The sequence below is a fragment of the Mesocricetus auratus genome, unplaced genomic scaffold (genome assembly GCF_017639785.1).
Source record: "Mesocricetus auratus isolate SY011 unplaced genomic scaffold, BCM_Maur_2.0 Super-Scaffold_100013, whole genome shotgun sequence".
Classification (NCBI taxonomy): Eukaryota; Metazoa; Chordata; class Mammalia; order Rodentia; family Cricetidae; genus Mesocricetus; species Mesocricetus auratus.
Genome location: NW_024429196.1, coordinates 23943112 through 23959253, shown reverse-complemented (window position 1 = coordinate 23959253; position 16142 = coordinate 23943112). Strand labels below are relative to the sequence as shown.

Sequence of the window (16142 nt, the reverse complement as noted above, 5' to 3'; positions counted from 1 at the left end):
AATCTAAAAGGAAGTGCTGTCTCATTTCCCTTTGTTATATAAAGTACTTAAGAAGCCAATTAAATTTATATAACAGAAATTTTCTATGGGAATTTTATTTTGAAAATAAATCAACATAATGCCTGTCTATTATGCTGAAACCAATTACAGAAAACATATTCCAGCTTATTTTTATCTACTTTAAAGGAGTTATAGGTTTGAAAGAGAAAGCAGTAGCAAATAAATATTTAAAAGTACATTCCTGCTGCCTATAAATACTAGCCAATTATGAAAGTCAACATATTGACTCTTCTGCTTTCCTCAATCATTCATTTCTAACTATCAGTAAAACTATTTGTGTAGTTAAATCACACCAGATGTTTGTTAACAGCTAGAGAACTTAAAGAAAACATGGTCTTGGAGATTTTCATTTCTACCTGCAGAAAATCTTAATTACATTAAATTACTGGGCCCTTTTCTCTTTAATTCTAAATAGAGCTTTAAAAATACCTACTTTAAGACTCTATGAATAATCATTATTCCTTTAAACACTAAACTACATATATTCTTTAAATATCTAGGTTCCACATACTCAAACCAAAACTTTAAAACTCAATTTCCTCAAATACTTAAGTATTAATTATAAGTTTTTTCCAATGTTGAATGAAAATCATACTTTTTTTTTTTTTTTTTTTTTTGGTTTTTCGAGACAGACTCTGTGGCTTTGGAGGCTGTCCTGGAACTCGCTTGGTAGACCAGGCTAGTCTCAAACTCACAGAGATCCGCCTGCCTCTGCCTCCCGAGTGCTGGGATTAAAGGCGTGCGCCACCAACGCCCGAAAATCATACTTTTAAGTTATCACATTTTCCTAATTGCCTTAAGCACTCAACACAAAAAGTCCTGAATCATAATGATTTTGTAATTTGGATGTATACAAGGGCCAGGAAACAACTAACAATTTTTGGTTCAAATTTTATCCTCATTATTATTCTTCCCAACTGCTGGGATTAAAGGCAAGTGCCACAATGCCTGTTTTTGTTGTTGTTTTTTACATGGCAAGCACATCACAAAGTATACTATTTCCCCAGAACCAAGAAAATGTTTCAGTGGATTATAAATGGCAGAGAAGCAATTTCACATAGTTTGGCCTAAGAGAGTCATAAACACCAAAAGGGGAAACTAATGATGTACACAATGAATTTCAGATTTCAGAACTACTCAAGTTGGTAAAAATAAAGCAAAGTATATGTATATTTAGACAATACAATTGTTTTTCAGATTGTAAAGCCCACAGATTATCCATATTCAATAATAAGATTAAGATACATGAGATCAAAACAATGTTTTTCTCAAACTGCTAATAAAAATGACATGATTAACCTAGTTTTAATGTCTATAAAAGCCCTTAATCAAGGGATGTTATAATAGAAATGTATTAGTTACATTTTCAGTAATAAAACGAGAGATCTCTATGAATTAAAAAATCTTCACTCAGGCTGGAGAGATGGCTCAGTATGAAAAAACACTTACTGTCAAGCCTAATAGCCGGAGAGCAACCCCAAAACCCAAGGAGAAAACTTATTCCACAATTTGATGTCTAAGTTCCACGGTGTGTTGTGGCACATACTTGCCACATAGTATGCCACACTTGTGCCACAACACACATGTGTTTTACTACATTTATTACACAAATGTAATAAAAAGCTTTTAAAATATTTACTCAATCAAAATATTCTCCACACATATATATCCACAAATTTATGTTAGAAATAAAAGCAATTACTTCTTCTTCTGGCTCATTCACTTCACTCTCATTTCCAGACTGTTCTTCAGTTTCAGCTCCTCCTTCTTCTTCCTCTTCATCCTCTTCAAGATTTTCCCCTTCTGTCATAGAATCTTTGGACTCTTTGTCATTTACTAGACCTTGAGAACAGGACAAAAGTAGAAAAATACACTTAGAAAGATAAGAGCTATACTACTGTCTTTATAACACTTTACTTAAAAAGTATGATCAGAATCGAAAATAATTGTGAGATGGAAAACACTATACGTTTCTTAGCCACTGGACTAGAAAAAAGTAATATACATGCATGTAAATCTCCTTTCCCTTTTCTTACAGCTTCAAATACTTAAAAGATTATGCTGTTTAAACTCAGTCTCAGACATATATAAAACAGATCCATGGCCACACTCTAATATAATAGTTCAATAATCTCTAAAATTACAAAAAAAATATCACTTTAATGGAAAAATTTCATTTGGCTACCAATCAGAATGCACTTTAAGAGGAAAGAGGCAAAAGGACATGGTAGCTCTGTTAAACTGTTTTAATTTTTTCTTTAGTAGCAGCATTTTTTTCCTTGGGGAACTTACTGGCCCAAATCTTTCACTGCCCATGTTCTTCCCATCTCACTGTGCAGCTCTTCTTCATATTATTGGACTGAATTCCAGCCTAGTCATCCTACTTTGAAGATACACATAACACAGTTTTATCCAACCTATTTCCCAACTCTTTCTCACACCTTGCGCAGAACATTGTCTTTAGATGTTGTTCACACACTAGCCGTCCCAATAGAGTAAACTTGAATATGTTGCTTGAAATTTCATCTGTTCTTCCAATCTGGTATAAGTTTATCTACTGCCTGTTCCTGAAGCACATGGAACTCCTTACATGTTGATGCCATGACATCTTATGTAATTTCATAAATGTTGCATAAGACCATTAAGGACAAAGAACTTAAATTATATACTTCAAACTTAGCAGAGGCTATAAATTGGTAAAGATAGTAGGTATTTAGCAAATAAATACTAGTTACAGAATTTTAGTGAAATACAGGAAAAATTGCTGACAATATGTATTAATCTTCTCACTTTATGAATATTGAATGTCAGAGTTTGAATAACCAGACAACTCAGTAACAACAAAAATTTACTCTAGTGCTCTAAACCTAAGCAACTGGTGAAATTATGTAAGTACGAACAGTTAAAGTACCTGTTTTCAGTCTGGAAGGAAATAGAGACTAGGTGAATGAAGCTCAGAAGTATCTGTTTTTAAATCAAAATTCATACTGAAGACCAATAGATGGTGTCTCAGGTTACATTTCCATTAGTGAAATGGCTTATGAGCTTTCATACAAAAAAGTAACATATTTTATACAGGTATATGTTGATTGGTTTTTAAAATATTTATTTATTTGTATATGTGTATATGTAGATGTGTCTGTATCATGCCATGGCATAAGTGTGGAGGTCAGAGAACAACCAGCAGTAGTCAGTTCTCTCCTACCATGTAGGTTCTGAGAATCAAGTCAACGTCAGGTTTGGTGGCAAGCATTCTTACCTGCTGAGCCATCTTGCAGACCCCTAACTAGATTTTAAAAAACAAAATTTTGCGGGCTGGAGAGATGACTCAATGGTTAAGAGCAATGACTGCTCTTCCAGAGGACCCAGGTTCAAATCCCACTAAAATCTATATGGCAGCTCACACTCTCACACTGTTTAACTCTAGTTTCAGGGGACCCAACATCCATAGCAAAATACCAGTGCACATAAAAAAAAAAAAACATAAAAAACATAAAACAAAAAACCCTAAAATATTTGACTGATAAATTATCAAAGGTGAACAATTCAAATCCAGGAGTTTACAATGTAAACATATCAACACAGTGATAACCTATGTGATATGAAACATTATTACATTACTGTCCTCCTTTAAATATCCATCACTAAGAAAACAATATGTAAGCAAGCAAGTGTTTTGATAGTCATGCTTCCAAAGTATCAGGAAAAATAACATTATCTCGTAACATTTTAATTTGAACTGCAACAAAGCCTCAAAACCAATTTATAAGTACTGCCTTTTGCTCAACTATGTAAGAATGATCAAACTACGAATACCTAGGATACTGTCAATGTAAAAATGTGTATGAACCATATAAAGGACATATGGATAACAAAATGCAAAATACTGACAGAATTTAGAATATTAAAGCATTAGAAGTGCACTTGGTGAACAAAATAAAAACACATTTATCTTTCAACTTGAATTGCTTGGTGATTCAGTTTTCCTGCTTATCACAGGATTGGTAAGAGCTGCAATGTCTCTCTTCTGGTTGTTTAACTTGTATTTCTCTGCTTAGCTGAACTTATCCTCCATTTATTTGGAAGTTATAAGAACATGTTTTTGTTAATCCTGTCTTATACAGTAGCTGGGACTTTAATTTGAGCTTTGTTTGTCACACATAAATAACACCTCTATCATTCTGGCAAACAAACTATACTCATTAAAACAAACTTTCTTGGTTTACATATGTTATTTTCATTTACCTATCCTTACAGATGCTATTCTATCAGTTTGTCTGTACACGGCATACAAAAATGGTAATAACCTGGCAAGGAAATACTTTTTCTCTTAATTTCAAATTGTATAAAATGTGTGCATTTTGTGTGGTTTTGTTTATTTTGTGGGTTTGTTATTTTGTTTTTCTGGAACAGAGTCTCCCTTAATATTCATACTGGCCTTTGACTCTGCCTCTGCCTTCCAAGTGCTGACATTACAGGTGTATGCCACTGGACCACATGTATAAAAATTTTCAAACAAAGAAATTTATTGTTTTTGGGTGCATTCTTCTACAATTTTAAATTTTGGAAATAAACAGTACTAGATCACTCAACCCATTTGGTTCACTGGTTTTCTTTATTCTATTTTTAAGAATTCTAATTTGCCTTATATTTAATTAGAGACAGTTTTGAACCTTTAATAGCTTTTGGTTTTGTTTAGAAATAAATTCTTTTGCTTTAAAATATATTTATTCATATGAATATCTTATTTTTTCTCACACCCCCCTTTTTGTTTGTTTTTCAAGACAGGATTTCTTTGTGTAGCCCTGACTGTCCTGAATCTCCCTCTGTAGACCAGGCTGGCCTCAAACTTACAGAGATCCACCTGCCTCTGCCTTCTGGGTGCTGGGATTAAAGGTGTGTGCCACCACTAGCTGGCTTGAATATCTTATTTTCCTTTCTCTCATTTCTGTTCTTTGCAGTACTAGTTGGAACTTTCAAAACAAAATTAAATATTTTGGTTTTATTTATAATTTAAAGAAAAATGTCTTAGCTCCTTTTTCTTTCTATTCTAGCTACCTAAAGAAATGAAAGGCACTTTAAAAAATAACACAAGGATGTAAAACTGGAAAAACCTTTCGACTCAAAGATTAGAATTAAGGTATATCTAACAAAAGAATACAAATTATTAAAAAACAAAGACTTAAAAGAAGTCCAGTTACAAAATTGCAAAGAAAAAGAAAAATTTTAATAAACAGGAACACAAATTACATCAATGTATTATTCTTTCTGAATGCAATACCGGTGATTTTCTTTGTATTTCTCAGAATTGCTGTGATAATACTGTAAATTGTTTAAGACATTAAAAATTAATTTTAGTTTTTCCCATTAGCTTTACTCTTTGCACTCAATTCTGCTATAAAACTAAAATGGGCTATTTCCAGGTGCTTAAAGAAAGACAATGAAAGGCAAAAACTGCATGATGCTATTGGTCTATCAATAGAAAGCTTACTTAAAATATACCCTCCGTGTATAACCTCTTCCTTTCATCTAAAACCAGGAGGAAAACAGAGACCACTTTGACACAGATACCTTTTCAGTGCCACAATCTTTATAACTTCAAACCATAAATGATGATTCATTTTTTTTCCTCTTTGGGCTCCTCATAGGAAGCTCAAAGCCTTTTAACCCTTTAATTTACAAAAAAAAAAAAAAGAAAGAAAGAAATCTTTTCTCTTCTCTTATGCCCTTATATGCAGCTGAACCATTTGGAAAAATTTCAGGGCCCTGGGCTACATCTTAACAATTTCAAAACATACAAAGAATGTGAATACTTAAGATGATAATGCTTTGCCTGAAATGATTGTTTATATAATTAGAAATCTGAAAAGAAAAAGAAATTGGGTAACCTGGGTCAAGGTTGAAAAGTTAAGATTTACACTAGGTCTTTTTGAGGTGAGCAATAGAACAAATTAGTACTTGCACAGTCAGTGGCAGGGATTTGAAAAATCAGACAAACACAGCATATTCTCCAAAGGAGGATTTACCTTGGAGATAGTAAGTTTATCAATATGCTGGATGCCTGGCGTCTGGAGGGGACTATTACTTCTAATCCCTTTACTTTAAATTGGTCATAAAGACATATAACATAATAAAGTAATAGTTTAAGTGTAAAGTAAAGATGTGCGTGAACATACCAAGTGCTGATGAGAAATAAAATAATAGCTTTACAGACTCTGGAAACATAATTTTGAAAATACTACAATAAAACAGATGAGACAGAAGAGCAGTAAGCATGCAAACTAGGTTGGTATGACTAGACCTAGTACTTGTTACCTGGTAACAAAAACAGTATACTGCTATATCCACAGGGGGTGCTGATCAAAGGTTAAGTCTTATGTTTCCTCAGAAGGATGAAGAGAATGGTACAGATAATCTTCTAGCAACACATTTTCTCTAGACTCAGAAGGAGAGCCAACTCCATTAATGAATAAGAACTGAAATTTCATGAGTTATTCCAAATTTTAAGTGGTACTTCCTCTGAAGTCCATGTGTTCTCAGTAATAATAACAGCTGAAAATACACTATACAAATGAGACACTATCATCCAAATGTTTAATCAGAAACCAGAGTCTAAAATTAAGAGCAGTTCACAAGATTGTATTTTTTCCTTCACAATCACTTGCTTTAAATCCTGCTTGACCATTTTATTTCAATTTGAGATCACTTAGTGAAACCAACTAGGTCAGAAAAGTCTCACCTAACCCTACTATGCAGTACTCAACATCAAAGATACACGGTATGCAAATACAAAACTCTGACTAGAAGCATTGTAAAACAGATTCTAGAGACAGTCTGACCAAATCCCCTTCATTTTCTCTCTGTAAGGAATTGCTTACCTAGTTTTATTAAGAATTCTCGTTCCAAGTCTTGTACCTGCCTGATGGATTCTTCCAGAGAATTACAGAGTTTGATCTTTGGTCTTAGCAGTTCTAGTGTATCACTGATCATGTAATCTATATCAATAGGAAATGGATGGTCTTTTGTCCAAACCTCCAAACTTTTCTTCCACCAAACATAACGCTGATAACAAATGAAAAATAAATTTAGCTATAGGAAATTAATAACAAAAATTTAAAATAGTAAATTGTATTTTGATGTTACCTAGTTATAGTAGCTAAGTTAAAATGCTGAACAAGAAACCTATACTTTTTATTAAAGGTCAACATCAATGATCCTAATTCCAACTATTTTCTCCTATCTTTGTAATTTTTGAGCCATGTTTTGACTTTAAACATTTTTAATCCGGATGTCATATGTTTAAAAAAAAAAAAGACATGGAGAAATGATACACAAAATGCCAAATACACTTTCAGGTAGCCTAAAACAATGGTAGAAAATCTACTTCCATACTACAGAGTTGACACATTTAACTTTATAAAAGCAGATTCAATGCCACAGTTTTGATAAATTGTCATTTTTTTCTGTGCTACTTGCTTCAATGTTTTTTAAAAAGGTTCATTGAGGATGATACTTTTTGAAAAATATAAAAAATAAATTACGAACATTTATTATCATGTACATACTATTGCTATTATGTACATGCTACTATGTAGATATTTCCTTCTATACTAATGTGTTGCCTCCTTCTATCCTGTTCTTCTTGTTCTAATTCCTAATATACACTAACAAGTAACACAATCTAAGCATATATATTTTTATGTTTTTTTAATAAAAATATAAATATATATTTGCTAGCACAAACATGTTCTTCTGGGTGCTTTAATTTTCCTCTCTACCTTGTGTGCCTTACCAGGAAGCTTATTGAAATGTAGATTAAGATCCAACCATCTTAGCAATGTCCCAGATAATACACATGCACTTGGAAGTTCAGCATTTCCCAGATGATCCTTTATCCTGCCTTATAGAGCCTTCTAAAACATAACCTGTACTCTATTCTAGTGAGATACAACCTCATTGCAGAGGACTGACATTCTATATTCTAGGCAAAATACTATAATCTCATCTCTGAAGCCTAACTCATTTCAAACTCTCAGTCCTTACAAATATCTCTGCCACGTTTTTCTGTCAAATTAACTTGGAAAACACCTTTGATTTTCAGTCCTGGGTATTTCTGAGTGGCTCTTTTCTCTGAAGCTGGAAGAGCAGACATCAAATAAGGATTCTCTTCTCAGAGATTCTACTTTGGATATTAATACAGCCATCTCTTCCAAGCAAAATTCTGTATTAAATATAGACATTTCCAGTTTAAGACAGTTCTTAAAAAAACAGGGCCTCTGACCCTCAAATATGTAAACTTCTTTTCTTATTTCTTGCTTGTAAATTTATAAAAAAAAAGGACAGTAGGTACAGAAGTATGAGAAAATTAAAATGAAATTCTACAACATTATTTACTCCCAGATCAATCCCTGCTACTAGGTGGATGCATTTCTGATGCTTCAAGTTATAATACGTCTCTCTTCTTAAGAGGTAAATTGCTAAAAACTGAGGTTGTGTAGAATCAAATACTAAAGATATTTACTCAGCAACATTCTAAGTACTTGATGATGAGCTGTCTGTCCTTTCTAATTAGTACTTATTAAATTGTATTTTATAGGGAATTGAGGTACGTGCAATCAACCTAGAAGTTAACCTCAGTGATACAAACTTTATAGAAGTTGTACAATTACCCCTGTATTTGTACTTTATTTAATTGACACCATACTTATTCTAATTCACAAATTATGGAATAAAAATAAATATAAAAATCCAAGAGTTTACTAATAAATAAATTTACTTTTTACATTATAAATCTTTATGTGATATGTTATCTCTAAATAGGTAAGTAAGCAAACAGTCAAGTAGATATATTGGGTCTTTTAGAAACAAGCATTTTGGATATAAATTAAAGCAGAACAAGAGAAGAACATTATCAAGCTGCAAGTAGCTGATTGTGGCATTGCACATCTATGATCCTACCACTTGGGAAGCTGGGGCAGGAGGGTCATGAACTCAAGGCCAGCCTGGGCTACATGGTGACACACTTTCTCAAAATACAAATAAACAAACAAACAAGCAAACAAACAAAACCACCAAACACTCAGGTACTTTAAGAATTAAAATTAGAGTGTGTTTGTGTATGAAACCATCACACAATTAAAGTTTCTACAGTAAGAACAACCTAATTGTGAACATGTATAAACAATACATTTCATTGCTAAAATTTGTGGTGTATTCATTCAATCATACCAAATTGCATATTGTGCTTACATACCTGAAAATATACAAGGAAGCAGTCAAGTTTTCGTTTACTGGAACCTCTGTCAAAGTACTGGCCACAGGTATCCAAAATAGTACACACTAGTCTAATTCTGAACAGATGTTCAGGAGGGTCCAGTGAACTTGGAGAACCATCAGGGTTGACACCAAATGAAGTAAAAGAATAAAGAGTTCTGAAAATAACAGCTGATTCCACCATTCTGTAATTATAAAGTTCTCCTAAGAACTTGGCACTACTGATACGCCTCTGGTTAAATTTAGGTTGATTAACCTGAAAAACAAAAACACAAACATGCCACAGGTTTTCACTGAGTAGCAGCAATATAACTGGAGGGGCTAATCTCAATGTAACAATATCAAGTATTCAAAGAACATCTGTCAGAGAAATGAAGCTTGCTGCCTTACTCTTTGCGTAATAATATGGCCACTTTTAAGTATCCTGTCACTTTCTAGAAATATAAAGAACATGTTGATATTAAGTTGAATATTAAATTATCATTAAATGAACTTTTTCTAAATAGTTACACTGCAATTCTTCCAATTAGCCCACCCAACCTATTTTCTTTGTAACCTATTAATCAAGAAACACAAGCAGCTGGTTATGTAAGATTTAGATTAAAAGGAAAGTACTTACAGAAAATTCCTATAATTATCAATTTTTATAATTAATAAGCTTATAGATTTCTCAAAGTTGAGTCTCAATAGTAACCCAGAAATAATAAAAATTTAGTATAATCTGACAAAATAAGCTTTAAAAAACTTCTGAAAAAGAATAAAAAAAAAACCATACTAGTAATTGTCTGAGGTTGTAGCAGGAAATTTAAGATACAAGTTTACTCATAAGTAACTCCCAAGGAGCAGCAAATGATTTAATGCAAGAAATGAACAGTTTTTCCAAACATTATTTTTTTGGGTTTTTCAATTTTTTTTTCCATGACAGGGTTTCTCTGTACAGTCCTGGTTATTCTAGAACTCACTCTGTAGACCATGCTGGCCTCAAATTTATTGAGACCCACCTGCCTCTGCCTACTGAGTTGAATGCTGAGATTAAAGGCATGTGCCACCACTGCCTGGCTCAAATTTTTCAAATTTTTATTTTTCAATAGTAGGATTTAGAGACTGTTTTTGTTTTCCACAAAATTCTAACCTGGTAACTATAAAAGAAATCTGTTACCTCCATTCCCAATCGAATATCTTCAAGTACTCCATCTACAACATGGATTCCAACATCCTCCTGATAGAGTACTAGTCCTGCTAAGAGGTTGGCTACACAGTGAATACTATTGTATTTCACGTTCCAGATGTTTATCATACAACAAATAACATAGTCTTTCACTTCTTGGTCTTGCCAGGGCAACTTTCGCATTTGTCTCAAAACCTACATGAAGAAAATGTTGCTTAAATTATTAAGATAAGCATAAATAATTTCATTAAAAAAATCAATTTCTAACAAAAAACTCAAGTTCAGACCAATGGAACAGAATGGAAAACCTAGAAATAAACTTGCACAATCAGAACCACCTAATCTTTGACAAAAACATACATTGGAGAAGAAAACCAAACAAGACAGCCTATTCAGCAAATTTACTGGATATCCACAAAGTTAAGAATGAAACTAGATCCACCCCTCTCCCTTCAGAAAAATCAATTCAAAATGGATTAAAGACCTTAATGAAAGACCTGAAACTCTGAAAGTGCTAGAGGAAACATGTCAACACACAGGCACATGAAAAGTCTTCTTGAAATGACTTCATAAGTATAAGAAATAATCTTAAAATTGACAAAGAAGTTGATTAACATTAAAAAGCTTCTTCATGTGAAAAAAAAAATCACCAGAGTGAAGAGATACAGAGACTGGGAATTTATTATTATTGTTTCATTAAATACTGATAATATCATCTAACCAACAAATGAATTAACAGGATGAAATACAAATGCTAATAAATATGTGAAAGGGTGTTAAAAATCCTAAGCTATCAAAGAAAGACAAATTAAACTACATATGAGTCCATGTTACCCAAATCACATTGATTCATCAAGAAAACAAATAACAACAAGTGCTGATAAGAATGTGGGAAGAGCCAGTGGTGATGGCTCATGCCTTTAATGCCAGCATTCAGTGGCAGAGGCAGGTGGATCTGTGAGTTCAAAGTCAGTCTGTTCTATATAGTGAGTTCCAGGACAGCCAGGACTATATAAGAGAGACCTTGTGTCATCTGGGTATATACCTAAAGAATTCTAAGATACTGTACCACAGAGACACCTAAACATTCATGTTTACTGGTGTACTTTTTACCATAGTTAAGCTATAGGAATCAATAAAGATGCCCATTGTGGGCATTTCGGGTGGATTGGGTCGGGACAGGTCACAGAATACTGAGTGTTACACAGCTCAGATGGAAAGGTATCCTGGAGCTCGGGAGCCAAGGGAAGGTTTCCCCGGCAGAAGTGTTATAGCCCTGCTCGCTCTGCTATGCCCAGGGTCGCCTCTGCTCCACCACCGCTGCAAAAGAAGGTCGTCACCCAAAGCTCATCGAAGGGGTTTATTGGGAGGGAAGAATCCAGGAGAGTGGCTGCCCTCTGCCAGAGTAACAGAGGACAGCCAGGTAGCGCGAACAGCCACAAGCTGAACAGACACAGGGTTTATATAGGGATTCCAAGGTGGGGATTGGTCAGATTTTAATGCTGAGCTCACATTGGCTAGAGCTCCTGCTTGAGGATTGATTAGTTTTCTGCACAGGGTTAGGGTCAGATTTGGCTCTGGTTTCAGGGCCAAAGTGTGTTTCTTTCCCTGGTCCTTTTTAGCCTTTTGGCTCCAATTTTAGGGCCAGGCTGTATTTCTTTCACTAACTCTGATTCCAGGAACAAAGTGTGTTTCTTTGGCACTGATTTCAGGGTCAGGGTACATTTCTTTGGTTCTGGTTGCAGGGCCAGAGTGTGTTTCTTTGACTGGTCCCTTTTCCCTACACCCATCAACAGAGGATGAATTAGAAAAATGTAGTACACAATAGAATCTTACTCAGCAGTAACAAAAAAATGAAATTATAAGATTTGTAGAAAAATAGAGCTATAGATCATTATGTTAATCAAGATAAGTAATATGCAGACATAATATCACATGTTCTCTCTCATGTGGACTATTTAAATTTATGTGTGTGTATGTATTATAGGATACAAAGTGTAAGAAAACTTGGGGGATGAAGACATAGATGAAGGGGAAGGGTAGGGTAGATTAAGGGAGGGTAAAGGAATACATGAGCTATGAAAGCAAAAAAGAAGACTAATGGGAGAGTAGAAGGGGATCAGGAAGAGAAGGGGATATGGGGGAGGGTAAGATTAGCAAAAAGTATAATGAAAAAGCCACAATGAAAACTGATGGAGGAAGTCCTTCTGTGTATATATGTCTCTCTTAGTGGCTAATGAATAAAGCACTGTTGACCAATAGGAAAGCAAGATAGGTGGGACTAGGAGTCGAGGAGGATTCTGGGAAACAGATGCACAGTCAGTCATGATGTAGGATGCAGGAGGAGGTCCAGACCCTTTTCTCTGGTTAGAGAAGACCATGTGGAAATACTCAGATTAACAATTATGGGTTAAGAGCTAGCCAATAAGAAACCAAGCAAATGACCAACATCTCCATAATTAAATAGTGTCCTGTGTGTTATTTGGGGACTGAGATAGCTGTGGGGCCCAGGCAGCTGGCGGGAAGACTACATGTTACAGAGAATCATTATTTGGTGACTTAAAAAAAATTTAAAAATCAGATTGGGGAAACGGCTGAGCTATGAAGTGCTTGCTATGCAATCACGAGGGCCTGAGTTTGATGCTTCCAAAGTCCACATTAAAAAAAACCAAACAAACAAACAAGAAAAAAACAGGCATGACTACACCCTCCTGCAATCCCAATGCTGGAGAGGCAGGAAAGCTGAATTTGTGAATGCCAGGTTTAGAAAAAGAAAACAACTGACTGTCAGTAACCTTTTGGCCTCTACACATGTACATACACATGCACACACACAAACATGTATACATATACACATACACACAAATGTTTTAAGTCACTTAAGAGAAAGAATAACCTCAGTTTCCATATGTGTAAAATGGGAAATAATAAAAGTACTAACACTTATTTCCTAGTTCACAAGCTCAAACAAGATATGTGCAAGTGCATATTGAAGTATCTGGTAAAATAAAAATGTTCCACATGTTAGTTTTACTATTTAAAGATGTCTTAGGAACAAGATAAACAGCAGAGTTCTTCCTGAAGAGTTCCTACTTTGTTATGAAAGAAAACAGATATTACTGTCAGATTGTGAAATAGTCCTTTTATGTCTATCTGCTCTCTATAACCACCTGTCAAATACCGAGCATGCTCTCCTTATCACTTTCCCTGGAAATGTCATCACTTCATCACTACAGAAGCTTCCAACACTTTCCAAACTTTTACCCCATTCTAAAACTTTTTTAAACAACTCTGAAAGACAGCTTCAATTTTCAAAGATGCAGTAATTTTTTATCACTTTCTACCCTAAACAAAAAGGAACTCTGCACTTTATTATATAACTTGTAAGATTAACAAGAAAACATTCTGTTCATCTTAAAAGTAAAAATTTTAACAAGGAAGCCTTTTCTGAAAAAAAAATTCCTGCTGTGATCCTCTTCAGAAAACAAATAGATATCCCAAAGAGATCATGCACGAGTTACTTATCTAGCATGCACAAGGCTCTAGTTATCACCGGCACCCATGCAAATACCAAAAACAAAAACACAAAAACAACAAAGACAGAAAGGTTTAAATAGGTACAGCATCTCAATTAAATTTAAAAATGAAACATTTTAATGGTAAAATGTAATTAAAAAACACAAAACATATGTCGTAAATATTCTGTAGCATCCCTTGAATTCTTAAGATGACTTGAACAAAAATCATTCATAATAGAACTCTGATCTACTCCTGGATGTTCTAGAATGTATATAAGTGCAGCATCATCACAAATTTCAAGGTAATCATTACTAAATGATCTGATTCAGATTTTACCTTCTCAGTAGTGACTTTAGAGAGATCCTTGTACAAGAGTTTGCGGACATACTCCTGAAGAGGAGGACGTTTCTTTCTCACTGTCTTTTCAGCTGGAGGTGGGTTGCAGTAGTAATATGCATTCTCAACCATTGTAACATACCGTGCATCAAGATGCATTGCTTGTTTCTTTCTCATCATTTGCTCCTAAAGAAAAATGTATAGATTAACCAAAGCATTCCACAATGCATGAAGCAAAAGCACTTACCTGCTCTGAAAAGGCAATGATATTGAGGCTAAAAATCCTGATGAGACTTTTTCAGTCACACTTCAAGCTGAAGCTGAGCACACTAAGTTCTAAAACCTTGAAGGCTAATAGTTTTCTTGTCTGTAGAGATATTCCAGATTAAATGGTATAATACTGGATGACATAAACTGAGAAGGAATTTATAATCAGTTACACACAGAACAGCTCAAGCCAGAATTGCACTTTTATTTAATTCTTACTCTTTAATTTCATTTACACATTTGAGCCTTATGCTCAGTAGGGTTAATACAGGCTTGCACAGTTATAAATCAAATCACATTAATAGCAATATTCTTTTAATATTTTATGGGGTACAATCTAAGGCCAAGTAGTCATGAACTAATGTGTTTACATCCTGAGAAGTGATCCCCTCCCACCTTTTTAAGCCTTGACTCTTACCACTAAGGACAGAAGTTAAGCCAGGAATAGAGAATCCTAAAATGAGAGCATTTTGGTTTCATTTGATGGTCATCACATGAATAGTTTCTACCAAGAAATCACACAAATAAGTCTGTGTTTCTTCATTTCAAAACTCACCAGGAAACTATTCAGCCTCAAAACTAGACTATGAAGTAAGATAAAATGACACAACCAAGACATATATAGTGGGTTATGTTACAGAATCTACTTAACTCCTCCTACATGTTATCTTTCTCTTTACACCAAAGTCTTCAAGCAGATGCTCAGATATGATCAATAAATGTAATAATGCTTAATAAACTTGATGACCATTTAAAAATCCTAATCAGTGAAACAACTCTTCCAAATAAAAATTTTATTTTATGATTTTTCTCTAATTTTTAAAATCTATTTTTAAATTACGTTTAAATGGGTTTTTACATATGTACATAATGTGTGTGTGTTGCCTGTGAAAGCCAGAATAAGGTATCAGATATCCTGCAGCTGGGGTTACAGACAGTTGTGAGTCAGCTAAAATATATACCAGGCACAAAACTTAGGTTCTCTGTAAGAGTAGCACATTGTCTTAACTTCTACACCACCTTTCCAGTCCCATTTTAAAATTTGTGTTATAAAAATTAATTTTACAGTTTTCAGGTTATACTTTATGTGTTTACATGACACATTAAAAATGGGTAGAAACAAGCAAAACCAAAGATGATCCCCACCTAATAGTACTGAATACCTATTTATTTGAATAATCTGTCTGTTTTTATGGGGTACCTTTATACTCCCTTAATAAAAAATGTATTATTAGTATACATATGCATATGTGCACATGAATGTACAATGTGTATGTGTGTCACAGTACATGTATGTAGGCCAGGGGACAACTTTATAGAGTCAGTTCTCTTGTATCTTTTTATGTGTGGGCTCTGGGAATCAAGCTCAGGTTGCCAGGCTTACACAGTTATTGCCTTTAACCACTGAACTGTATTGTTACTTCATTAATTCTTCTTTGGCAACAAGGTGAAAAAAACATTCCTATGGCTCTCCAGGATGGCAGTTCATTTGTGCAGGATGTTCTAGGTTAGGCAGAAA

At 34.1% G+C, this 16142-nt stretch overlaps 1 protein-coding gene across 1 annotated transcript in view; it reads right to left on the bottom strand.

Annotated features, from left to right (window-relative positions):
• The window catches only part of Upf2 (UPF2 regulator of nonsense mediated mRNA decay), a 101230-nt gene that overhangs the window by 13272 nt on the left and 71816 nt on the right, over positions 1-16142 (bottom strand). Inside the window, 5 exon segments of the mRNA XM_040755526.1 lie at positions 1763-1902; positions 6939-7122; positions 9314-9589; positions 10493-10696; positions 14357-14542. Of these exon segments, the coding sequence (XP_040611460.1) occupies positions 1763-1902; positions 6939-7122; positions 9314-9589; positions 10493-10696; positions 14357-14542 (990 nt within the window).